At 45.1% G+C, this 12,386-nt stretch overlaps 1 protein-coding gene across 2 annotated transcripts; it reads right to left on the bottom strand.

Moving 5' to 3' along the window:
• Nucleotides 1-256: 256 nt before the first annotated feature.
• LOC108923879 (uncharacterized) lies at nucleotides 257-11,694 on the bottom strand. Of its 2 annotated transcripts, none has more exons than XM_029245978.1 (7): nucleotides 10,869-11,694; nucleotides 3,231-7,088; nucleotides 2,782-2,983; nucleotides 1,787-1,885; nucleotides 1,221-1,470; nucleotides 816-932; nucleotides 257-698 (listed from the first exon to the last, which is right to left on the bottom strand). In XM_029245978.1, the coding sequence occupies exons 2-7, from the start codon at nucleotides 6,359-6,361 to the stop codon at nucleotides 511-513; spliced, it is 3,987 nt and encodes a 1,328-aa protein (XP_029101811.1). In that variant the 5' UTR covers nucleotides 6,362-7,088; nucleotides 10,869-11,694; the 3' UTR covers nucleotides 257-510. The 2 variants fall into 2 exon arrangements, with proteins under 2 accessions (XP_029101811.1, XP_018590436.1); XM_018734920.2 differs by lacking the exon at nucleotides 10,869-11,694 and adding an exon at nucleotides 8,895-9,083.
• Between the last annotated feature and the right edge of the window lie 692 nt (nucleotides 11,695-12,386).

Genomic DNA, 12,386 nt, shown 5'->3' on the forward strand with positions numbered 1-12,386 from the left:
ATTTCTGTAATAGAGCAAAAGCTATTATCGGCATATAAAAGGCAGCAAATATTTTTTGCTGTTCAGTTGTGATAAACGCAAAATCAAGTAAGAAAAGTTACAGCATGTCTGGTTTTTTATCAAGTGCATGGATGTTGGTGTAAATTGATCAGCTTTACTACTTCACCAGATTTATATCACTTTTTTTATCATTATAGCACAAACAACATAAAACATCTATTTTTATTAACAAATACTGTTTAATTTTAAGGTTGGGAATAAAGCAATTTTTTGTTTGACGAAAGAACATGATGTTATAGAAAGAAGTGTCACGTTATTTTATAATAATTTTACAATTTTTGTTATACTTTTGTGTAATTTTTTCTTAAAAAAATATACAATATTAATTTCTCCATAGCGTTCCCAAAAATAACTGATAGGTTCCATCTTTTCATTGTTTGTGTCAGCGCCGCTCAACTCTGTGGTAAAGTTCAGTCCTTCTGTACTTTTCATACTCTTACATTGCTCATTTCAGAGCTGGGGTGCCTTCTGCATTCTCTCCCTTTTCCCTTTAAAAGGGCGATTCAGTACCACCTCCACAGGTCCAGGGGGTAGTTTCTTAATCAAGCTCCACACCTCCAGCCTCCGTAAACCATGCAGGTTGTGCCCCGCAATCTCCAAAAGCTCATCTCCCGATGACACCTCGCTCACTGGGCCGCCTGAAAGAGGACGATGGGGAGAGCGGGATATTATTCGTCATGGTCGTGAGCGCTCCATATTATAGGCTAGACGCGTGAGCACGGAAGTTACTGGGACATCTGCCATCCATTTCTCACCGTGGAAAACCTTTTTTACAGTAATGGACCTGTCTCCTACACTGGAGTCCAGTCCACCTTCCAAACTGAAGCCTAAGTCTGTGCTGGATTTATTCAGCATCACTCGCAGTATCCTGCCTGTTGAGGAGAAGCAAATGGGTAGTTTCACTAAGGGTTAGTTTCACTGACCACCACTGATTCACAAGGTTGTCGCAAATCTCATCTGTTCACACACACACACACACACACACACACACACACACACACACACACCATCTGAAACCACTTGTCCCATACGGGGTTGCGGGGAGCCAGAGCCTAACCCAGCAACACAGGGTGTTAGGCTGGAGGGGGAGGGGAACCACCCAGGACAGGACGCTAGTCCATCACAATAGTATTAATACGGTTCCAAGGCTTTTAAATTACCTTCATTTACTTTACTGTCCAGATCAGATGTTCCAACTGTATGGTTGCCCTGGGCTTTCTGTAGCTGTTTGACCGTGCCTTTCTGGAGCACCACGACAGCCATGCCTCTCGCCCGAGCCCTCCTCAGGGTGCGCAGTGCCTCCCAGTGGGCACAGTTCTGCAAAGCTGTGCCGTTAATCGACAAAACCTCGTCACCCTCTTGGATGGAACCCTCCTGGGCTGCCAGCCCACCAGGGAACACCTTGTGAACCTGGATTGGACAAACAAGTGGCAAAGTTTCTGGCTTATACAATTTCAGACAAATCCTGTTGACCTTCTGAAACAAAAGGATGAAAAAGGAAACGTTATTGCTGTAATCCATCCTCTGCTGGCACTTCACAAAGGTTTCATGTTACTAATTACAATGTCTTCAAGGAATTTAAATGTTAATATGTAGTGGGATATAAAATACAACTTTATCAGGAATTCTGTTAACTTTAAAGTTTGTTAGAAGAGCATCTTCTCTGAACTGTGTTAGATGTGGATGGGTGCTACGCAGTTGTGCGGATTTGTTCTGGAGTACTCACAGTAATGGCTTTGTTCTGATCCATCCCACCAGCCACAGTGAAGCCCAGTCCACAGCCCACCTCCTTGTGCAGAACCACCACCTGCACATCCTCATAGCTCTAATAGAAACAATGATTAAATGGCACAAGGAGGACTGTGAAGAGACAATGAAAACACTGGAGAAACTGAGTGCTTAGCAGCAAATGTCATGTACTTTCTGCTCAAGGAAAAAGTACAGTACTGCAGTATTTTACAGGTACACCCCTCCCATACGTAACAGCTTATGAAAACATACACCCTTCTTTAACACTGGCATTTTGGCCCATTACACAGTCACTTTACATGCACATTAGTTTTTTTTTTTTTTTTTTTTTAAACAAACACTCTGCTGTGTGTATGAGCCAGTTTAGGACAGAGACACAATTTTTTTTTTTTGTCACTCAGTGGTGTCAGTTTGGCTATATTCTGGCAAAATCTACAGCATTAATATCTAAATTATCCTGGAAATAATGACCACTATCATAAATAAAGCCTTAATATAGCAATCAGATGAGAACCATTTGTTCGTAACACTACAGGGCCACTGATGGCATAGCGTCCACATGCTTCGCCCGGACAAAGACGTAGGCGGTGAACTTTATTTCTGAAATTCTAATCATCGATCATAACCATCAATTATAGAAATGTCTCTTAAAGTTGAAACTGCAAGAGGGATTTGGAAAGGCTGCAAAGGCAGATAAAGAGAAGCTAAAAAGAAAAAAGACATAACATTAAAAGATACGTTAGGAGCCATCTTTTTTGCTTGCGGACCTTTTTGCCATAATGAGGTTAATTTGGTCCCCTCGCAACGGAAATTTACCGAACAGAGATCGAATTTACCAAATTAAACCTGTTGTGTGAGGGACAGGTGTGTTTTTAAAAGAGCGTGCGAATGTAAAATGTCAAATTCTCTGCTTTTAATGTGTCGCTTCTCTAGGCAAAGTGCCTTCCTGGCCATTAATAAAAAGGTTTTCACCTGCAAACTCTCATCTCCCAAATTTCTCACATCGCTGATGAGGCGATCCAGCTCCTCAGTGGCGAGCAGTGACACGGATGAGAAGGCGGAAATATCAGAACTGAGAGAAGCTGTTCGATGCGACGCGCAATCCTCGGAGTCCTCGTCGAGGTCATCTCGGCTCGCGTACTCCACGCCTCCAAAATTACACAGATCAGCCAGACTGAAGGAGGAGAGGCGATAAAAAGCACGATGTACAGCTGCATTGCTACAGCACTCATGCTACTAACTGCTTACACCTCCAAGTGAACGGTTCCTGAGCTCAGTTTAAGCACAACCGGGTTATTCCTTATTTCACCCTAGTTACCTTCACAAGTTTGGGTGAGTTAACTGCTTAATTCTCTGGTAGGACACGTCTCTAGTCAGTCCCTCAGCGAAGAACATCATTGGCACACCGCGCCAATACTTACGTGGCAGAGAAGCTCCTGTGATCACACTGACTCATGTTACTAGTGATGGTCACAGACGATTCTCCCGAGTCAGAGTCGTAGTTTGAATCGTTGCCCTTCTCTGTGCTGTTATCATCATCGTCATCTTCGTCTTCCAAATCTTCTGCCTCCGAACCCGACCTTGCCGTGCAGACATCGAAGGAACCGATGCTTCCGTCTTTATCCACAGGTGCTGCGTCACCGTGTCGCTGAGGGTTATTAGAGGAGCCGCTAGACTGCTGGGAGAGAACACGACTAGGTTCGCACTGCGAGCCTGATGGGTTTAAGACGCCCACAGTGTCGTCAGCACTGGACAGAAGCGGTTTGGCCAAAGAAACTGGGCCGGAAGGGTTTTTAGCATTTTCTGAAACTTGAGCCTCTCGTTCCGAAGCACAATTTGACTTTGCGCCTCCAGCTTTGTCATTATTTGAGCTGCTGCAAACAGCCTTATCCATACCAATGCAAGATGTGTTCGCTGAATCGTGAACACTCCTGGTGGTGATGTCTTCTTCACCCACACCGCTAGTGCCACTGTTTGTGCAGTTGGTTTGCTGGTAAGGGGTGTGTATTTCTGAGGGATGGGAGATCTCTTGTGAAATAACTGCCTTTTTGACATCTGGATGACTGACTGTAAAAGAACTTGACTCAGCCGAATTGCTCTTCCAACTCTCATGTGGCCTCGTCTGAGTAATAGTGGTTTGAAGAGATGTTTTTTCACTGCGGTTTGACTGTGTTTTAAAAGTGTTGTCACTATCCCAGAAATCTTTATATCTGCCATCTCTGCTTTGCCCAGCATCAACCACTGAAAAAGACCTTAGCAACCATCTGCTCTCCCCTTCGTCTTTCTGGAGGACATTCTTTTGAATGACTTCTTTCCCTTGAACATCCTTCTCCTTTACCCCACCAAGGGGTTTGTGTAAGCCACTCTTTCTCATCATTTGTCCAACCAGATCCCTGGGCTGTTCTTGTAGAGACAAGGCCCTCCTGGACCATAGTGAGGGAAGCTGGGATGCCTGGCTCCTTAGGGCAAGTGCTTCAAATCTGTGTATCTTATTACGTACAGTGTCTGAAGAGAGATTATCCCCAGAGTTTGCAGAGTTGAGCTTTGTCTCCTGATCCTTCGCAGGACCACATTCCATAGAAACATCTTTGTCTTCCTTTCTTAATGATTTACTTAATGGTGGAATGCATTCCATTTTTCCATCTGGATGGTCTTCCATACCTTCCTTAGGCTCCTCCTTCACTTTTCCTGCAGTTGAAAAAGCCACCTGTGATATGGATGGGGATGTCAACACCAGGGAGTCCATGGTTGCACTAAATATCACTGTAGGGCTTCTGTCATTGTCAGTAATAACTTTTAGGGGTTTTGCCTGCATCCACTCCTCTGCCTCCGTATCTTTTTCTCCATTCCGTACCATGCGTTGCACTTTATCGCCTTCCTTCTCCTCTCTTTGCATTTCGCAGTCCTGTTCCCTGTCCTCTTTTTCCACTTCTCTCCCTCTGTCTTCCTTATCCCTTACAAGATTGGATGGCAGCGATGGATCCCTGAGTAGAACAGCATGACTGTTCCCAGGCTCGGCTCTCAGGGATCTTTGTTGCTCTGGCATAGAAATTCTGTTACGAGTTGTGTCTGATGTAAGTTGAGGTTGTTTGCGAACATCACCCTCTATGTCTCTTAATGAAGTCCTGCACTCTGCACTAGATGCTTCCTTTGATTGTTCAAATACTGAAAAGTTTCCTTGGGTAGAGATGGGCAGCTTTTGTTCGCCCTTCTCATTACCGAAGCCTCTAAAAGTAGTCCCAAAATTGCTCTTAAAATTGTTCCCTTCAGAAGATCTCCTTGGAAAAGTGCCACCATTCTGACCTTTGTGTGTCATGCTCCTCCACTGAACATCATGAACAGACTTCCTCCAAGTGTCACTGTGCCAAAGGTGCTGCCTGTTATCAATTTCGCAGTCCCTTGCACCATCACAATTTTTCTTAGCTTCATTGTTGTTTAAACCTGCGTCTGAATTACTTGACCCATATAACTTCTCAATCCTATTCAAAATGGACTGGTTAGCAAACACCCCTCCAGCTGTTCTTGCGCTATTTGAAGGTTCTGTTGTCCCTGAGCCAAACTTGAGTCTTGGATTACTGACAGGATCATAAGGATTACATTTCCAGGCATATCTGTCCTCACTTGCTCCACCTTGATTTGATTTTAATCGAGATGGAAGGGACTGGCAACTGTTTCCTTTTTTCACAGACAAACTGCTGTTGCTTCTTAATGGTTGGATTTCAGGACCCGCATTCACATCTGAGCATTCTCCCAGTAACGTTTTCTCTTCTGCTCTGTCAGATGAGTTGTACATCTTGACCATGGACATCACAGCGTTAGGTGTGGGATTCATTTTTTCTACAGCGGATGCAGCTCTATCCACCACACTCCTTCCTCCTCTCTCCAAGCTCTCTGCCCTTCGGCCAACGTGACTTTCCAAGAAGTTCTGCACCTGAAGTTTCCCTGCATCTGTTCTTGACTCTTCTCTCCAGTCCAAGCTTTTACTCCTGCTTGGTGCATTTACCCTTCTCCACTGTGGCCTGCCTCTATACACTGCCCAGTTTTCAGAATAGCCAGTGTGGCTGCTGGAGCCTCTGGAGTCTGACTGCAATTGGCTCGTTCTGGAATCAGGTTTTGTTTTTCCATTGACCGGTTTGGGGATTTCTGTTAATTTGTCCTGGTTCTGAGTCTCAAGCTTATTACTCCTAGAATTAGGTTTGATTCCGGTCAGAGTGTCATTCACATCTGTGGCGGACACCACGGAAACCTCGTCAGCCCCCTTTACCGTAGGATTCTCCGCTTGCTTCATTTGGCACTCCTCACCTTTAGCGTTAACGCTCTTGCCTTCACGCAAGATGCTAAGTTTGTGCAGTTCATTCTGGCCCTGCTGGCTTCCAGCTTGTTTGAGGAGGGCACGCTCCTGAGCGGTGCGAATTTTAAACCTTACAGGAGCAGAGCTCTGCTGTCCCACTGTAGAGTTATGGTGGGCGGTTGAGGGAACACTTTGTGCTTTGTGTTCAGCTCCAACATCAGTCTCAGCACTGCTGCCCACTGTAGCCACAGACAAGTCCATCTTTACCAGTCTAAACTTGGAGATAAATACGTCGAGAGTAACATTAACTGAAGTGAATAAAAATTATTAAAAAGCAAATGATTTAGCTGCATAAGTCAGACTTTCAAGTCTTGGTACTCTATCGTTCTCCATACTTTATAAAGCACTCAACACGGTTTTCTCCAGCTGTTGAGATACAATCAGGGCTGCTCGCGCAAAAGTACAGAGGAGTTACAGAGGAAACCACGCTGTAAAGCGATCAAAGCATTTTCATAACCAGTTGTTAGAACAAATTCAGTTTCTGCACGAAATTCTTCTTAAAATGAAACACTAAAGGTCCTTAAACCAAGAGAAGTTGAGGGCAAAATATAGTTCAGTTTAGTCCCGTGACGTGCAAAGACGGAATGATAACGTCTCCTTTCTGTTCGGAACACAGCAGGAAAAAGACACGGTGGAAGGCAGTGAAAAGTTTGATTTAAAAACAAAATGTTGGCTTCTTGTCTTATTGAGATTCACCACAGTACCGCGCCCTTGCGGTCTTGCTCGCAGGCCCTTCTACATTGCCGAGGGGGTCGTATTCCACACGACTGCAGTATTTCCACGTTTCTTTTTTTGCGTCTGCAGCTGTCAGCGGTGCGATGATGGATTCCCTGAGTTGTTGCTGTTTACTGCCGTTGCGCCGCCGTCGTCGTCGACTTCGAGTTTATTTTTCCATTTGAGTCACGATGAGTCTGCTGGCTCGTAAACCCTGCAAAAGAGTTTGGTTTTTTTAAAATTTCCTTCTGCGGACGGCCTCAGTTCTCAGCAGTGCTGCAGCAGAGACTGCTAGGTCACTCTTATATGACTCTGCAGGACAAACTGCTGAGCTTCCAGAGAATCAAAGCTTTTGTTACCAAGAGGCCCAAGGCTGAAAGAACACACAAACAGAAAGAGTGAGTGAAACAGAAAGAGAGAGAGAGAACGAGAGTGGGAGGAAGCATGGGACTCAAGGGTGGAGGAAAAATACAGAAGACGATTTTAGGACTGAAATGGGACATGGATGGAATGACATTTATAAAAACGTTCTAAGGCAAAAAAAAAAGATTCTAGAACTTTCTATTTCTAACAGAATGTGTAAAAAAAACAAGCCTGTACCATACAGTGATAGTTCTGACTTGTAAGATGAGAAGCCTGAGCCAAGTAATCTTTTAATAAACAGTAGATACGCAGTGGAATCAATGGATCTCCGTGCAGTTTTATACAGCACCACATTTCATAACTCGCCTAGACACTCGTTCAGTCAGTCAGGTTTCTCACGAAACTACACATCTAAGTTCAGAGGACTTAACATTCAGGGGAACTGGAAAAACACAACAAACTACAATCCAGAAAGAGGAAAAAACAAACAGTTTACATTGAAACCTGTTTCACTGCAGACTGCTCTCCACAGCGAAAATATTATGGGCAGATGAGGCACAAATCTTAATACTGTACAGAATGTAAGCTTTTACTTGTGACAAGTTCTTTCTGATGCAGACATGGGCAAGTGTTTTACCCACACACATAACATTTTACATGTTCTTTAAAGGAGATAGTCAATCAAGTAGGATTCAATCAGACATGTTTTAATATGGTATTCAGTAGCCCCAAATATACTGTATATAAAAGCAGAAATTAGGAAACATGACACGCAATCAGTGCAAACTCTAGTCTTTGATACGGCACCTGTCACGTCTGTATCATCCATTCATCCCTTTTCAAAAACCGCTTGTACTGATCAGGGCCGCAAAGCTGGGGGGAGGTACACCAGTCCGTTGCGTGGTAGCCACACACACCCACAAACCCATTCACACACTATAGGCAATTTAGCATCACCATCCACCTGGTCTGCATGTCTTTAGACTGTGGGAAGAAACCAGAGCACAGGGAGCAAAGCCACGCGGACATGGGGAGAACCCACGTTCTCTCACACCACCCAGACACTTTGAAGAATCATCACATCGCCCACATCTGTTTTATCTGCAATCCAATAATAATAATTTAGAATTAAAAATTAAATAAAGAAATGATGTTGCTATTAAGGATAGAGAGTACAGTGGTTAATAATAATAATAATAATAATAATAATAATAATAATAATAATAATTTCCCCTTTTTACTATAAATAGCTGCTTGTTCAGTGTAGGGTTGTGGTGGTCCTGAACCTATCCCCAAGTACAGGACACAAGGCAGGGTACACCCTGGAAGGAATGCCAGTCCATCGCAAGTCAGTCACACCCTCATTCACTCACACATAATCACAGAAGGGGCAAGTTAAACTTGCCAAAAAACAAAAACGACAAGAATATTTTTTCCCATTGATGACATTCAAATTTAAATAAAATGTTGCAGGCTCTAGAACATGTATTCCAAAGTGAAATAATGACAAATACTGCAGCTATTGCTTTTCTTCATAAGGGTTATTCGTGAGTGTTGCCTTACAGAAACATCTGTTGTGATTTTAAGGACAGCCAACACCCTTTCCCCTACAGCTGGCGATCGGCAGCTGGATCAAACCGAAATAAGGACACGGTACCTCAGCGTAGGTCCTTCTTTCTAAAGCTCCTTCATCCAAAGCGCCCGTCTTCCTCGCACGGGACTGTTTTGTCCTTCTCCATGCTCATAACACACTACCCATGCATCTTTCAAGTGATGCATCTTTGCAGCGATGCAAACTGGCTTGTCTGGTTTGTCTTCTTTCTCTGGCTCCCATTGTCTCTCCCACCCTCCGCTTGCTCGTATGGGACAGCATTCCTGACACAGGCCCTTTTGTGACTTGACTTACAATGGGTGACGTGGTATTTCCTCAGCGCACAAGTATGTATAATGACACACACACACAGGCTGCTCATCTGTTCCTGTCCCTCTCACACTCGCAGACACACACACGGAGGAGCGTGCGGCAAGAGGGGAGCCGATGAGCCTGCAGCGCTCGGTGACATCCGAACGGTTCCTGGTGCAGGCCGCGAGATAGACATCTACTGTATGTTCTTATCGACAGGCCTTTGTCGTAGTACGTGACCTCATTCCTGCCAGAGGCTGCAGAGATATTGTAATACTGGTGCGAAACAGACGTTGGAGCAAGAGAGGAAAAATAAATAGGCACAAAAAAGGATATTATAGCCCAGCGGTGTGAGAAACGTGCGAACTGGTAGAAAGAGGATAGGGTGGGTTGCAGATTTTAGGAGATCCTGTTCCAGGAAAGTTTAATCTCTCGAGAAATACTATATTGTCAGTTCTTTACGCGAACATGTTGCAGGAAAACAACCGTTGGATGGATGGCTGCCAGAGATGCAGCAAGCGCTGTGGCCGCAGAAGACCCAGAACACCCCCTTTATGGAGTTGCGTGAGTTGGACCAAAAGTATGTTTTGTTTAAACACAGCGTAAAGCTTAATACTCAGCCTGAGCTACGACTTCATAACGCGATAGACCGCGGTCTAACAGAAGCATTGCACTTATTCCGTTGAACAATCTTATTAGAAAACGGGATTTTGTTTAATAGCTGGTCGATCTATGTCACGTGCAAGTTTCTCTTTCATTTCAACCCTTGAATTTGGAAGCAATATACAAAGAATAGTAGGGAGGGCGCTGTGGTGCAGCAGGTTTGGCCGGGGCCTGCTCTCCGGTGGGTCTGGGGTTCGAGTCGGGTGCCTTGCCATAGACTGGCGTCGGGTCCTGGGTGCGTCCCCTCCCCGTCCCCTCCCCCTCCAGCCCTGCGTTGCCGTTACCCTCCCTCGGGACAAGCGGTTTCAGACAGTGTGTGTGTATACAAAGAATATAATGTAAGCATTTGCAAATCGTTAGTTGAGCATCACTTTTACAGATGTCGTTTTCCGACACATTTGACCAGAAGCCCTTAAAAAGAACAGATACCCTGCATCATTTGCACCGTGTAGCAATGGCAGTTTTAAAAACTCTTAACTGGTGTGGAAAAGTTCTTACTCCTGAATGCATTTTTTCCCCAACGAAGAAGTGTAGAAGATGGAGGAGAAACGAGCAAAGAGTCGTTTCGGGGGGTATCGGGGGATTACAGAAACAGCGGCAGCGCCGGAACAGCCCTTCGCAATGGGGGTGATGCTCTTCTATCCACCTTGCATCAGAAAACCATTTCCTGTTCTGTCTTACTTGTTTATTCATAGTCCTCTGCAAACTAGCGCCAGCTCCTTTTTCGACCAGAAATATATATTGATACAAGTTTGTGCGGAACAAGTAAACGAGTATAAAATTAGGTGTTGAAAAGCACTCGAAAACCCTTCATATAGCTTTAGAATTTACATATCAGGTTCCCGCTGCACGCAACACGGACTGCCGGGCGGCAACGAATCCGCCGGAGACCGTACGAAGACTACAGCACATCAGGCTGAGTTGAGCTTCTCAAAGACCCGCACAAGTTCCACCTTAGCCCAGTACCGGCAAAAACACGCAATGCAAGCGTCCAAATGGAAGATATGTCACGTTTGTCAACGATACGCAGCACAGCACCGCGGAAGAGCAGAAGAGACACCGTACCTTTCTGGGTCTTCTCGACGCTTCTCTTCAGAGAAACGAAAGCAGCAGAGCCATCCGCTTCCTGCACAGGGCAAGGCGGCGGCGGCAGTTGGCTACCTCAAGCAGACGCGCACGTGGGCCGAACGCCGCGTTTCCCGCTCCCGCGCCTGATCGAACACCTGGGCTCATTCCGCAGCAGTGAAGCCAAAGCCCACAAGGCCCCCTTGCGACACAGCTCCGCCTGAGCGGCTCCAACAAGAGTTCTCAAAGCCTGCAGCAGTAGACCTTCTCAGGACCCATCACAGTCTGCAAGAATCCCCTGCTTCACTGAGAGAGGCATAATTTTACCACGATCTTACTTTTATACAATGCAGATTAATCCGGCGTGCAACGAAGCATTGATTCCAGAGAGCGTTTACTGAGAAATCTCCTCTTTTGCAACCATATCTCACCAAGCAGAGGTGGTACAAGAACATCATAAAGGAAGTATCTTTGTGGTTTTGACTTACTGACAAATGACAGCTGGCAAAAAGATGTAAGTTCTGCATATTTCTGCAGCAAACGTATGTTTCGTTCTCCGAAAAGAGCGGATGAGAAGCCCGTTTTCGTTACAGAAACGACTGGACGCGGTATTTACACACCCATGTGAAAGACCACAAAGGAATCTGAAATAAACCAGAAGGACACGTGTAGGTGGACGAGTGACAAATTAATCTGAGCAGAAATGACCAAAATTTCTAAGTGAGTCATCATTTCGTAAGACTGCAGTTAGCGATCCTGAAAGGCTGGTGGATAAATTTGGTGGTTCCAGGGAGGGAAGAAAATACAATCAGTGGTGCTCAGTGGAATGACAGACACATAAGGGGGGGGGGGGGGGGGGGGGGGGGTCTAGGCTACCGCTGGAGACACAGGTCCCCAACACCCATGATACCTGCACCTCATTTAAAGATGTGCTGCTAACAAAAAGTAATTTGTTGCAGAAAGAAGGGCATTGTCAAAAAAAATGACATGATCTAAACAAGGAGAAACTACAGTGGGGAAAAGGCTGGAAGATGAAGCTCACCAGCAAGGGTTGACAGATACAACCCCACAAAACAAGTAACATGAGTTCCTTTTTTTTTTTTTTCCTCTCTCTCTCTCTCTCTCTCTCTCTGAGCCTATTTCCTCCTGCCACTGACTTGGTTTTATTTCTTTGCCAGAGTCCTTCAAGGTAATTTCAGGGTGTTCGGACCCAAAGGAGATTGTTTTCACCCTGCTGCACGACACAGCACGCCCTAAATCTGTTTCTCAAGCTGCGAAGGTGTTTCAGGAACAGCCCAACAGTGAGACACGTTCTCTACGAGCAAGGAGTCTGTGGAAACGGAAGGAAAGATTACATTCATCGTTGATCATCTCAGGGCAAATGAGGAATTAACCAAAAACGAGACCTCCTAGAGCTCTTGGATTAAGACCGTCTTCAATGGAGGTGTAGGAATAATGCAAACTCACCAAGTATCCAGAAAACCACAGCAGTTTGTCATCAGTCTTGAATAAATCTGC

The sequence above is a fragment of the Scleropages formosus genome, chromosome 18 (assembly GCF_900964775.1).
Source record: "Scleropages formosus chromosome 18, fSclFor1.1, whole genome shotgun sequence".
In the NCBI taxonomy this organism is placed as follows: Eukaryota; Metazoa; Chordata; class Actinopteri; order Osteoglossiformes; family Osteoglossidae; genus Scleropages; species Scleropages formosus.

Excerpts from the sequence above, each read along its gene's own strand:
- LOC108923879 (XM_029245978.1), bottom strand. The coding sequence starts at position 6,361 with ATGGACTTGTCTGTGGCTACAGTGGGCAGCAGTGCTGAGACTGATGTT. Across the intron at positions 1,886-2,781 it reads TGGGAGATGAGAGTTTGCAG|AGCTATGAGGATGTGCAGGT; the intron begins GTGAAAACCTTT and ends TGTTTCTATTAG. Across the intron at positions 1,471-1,786 it reads ATCAGAACAAAGCCATTACT|GTTCACAAGGTGTTCCCTGG; the intron begins GTGAGTACTCCA and ends TGTCCAATCCAG.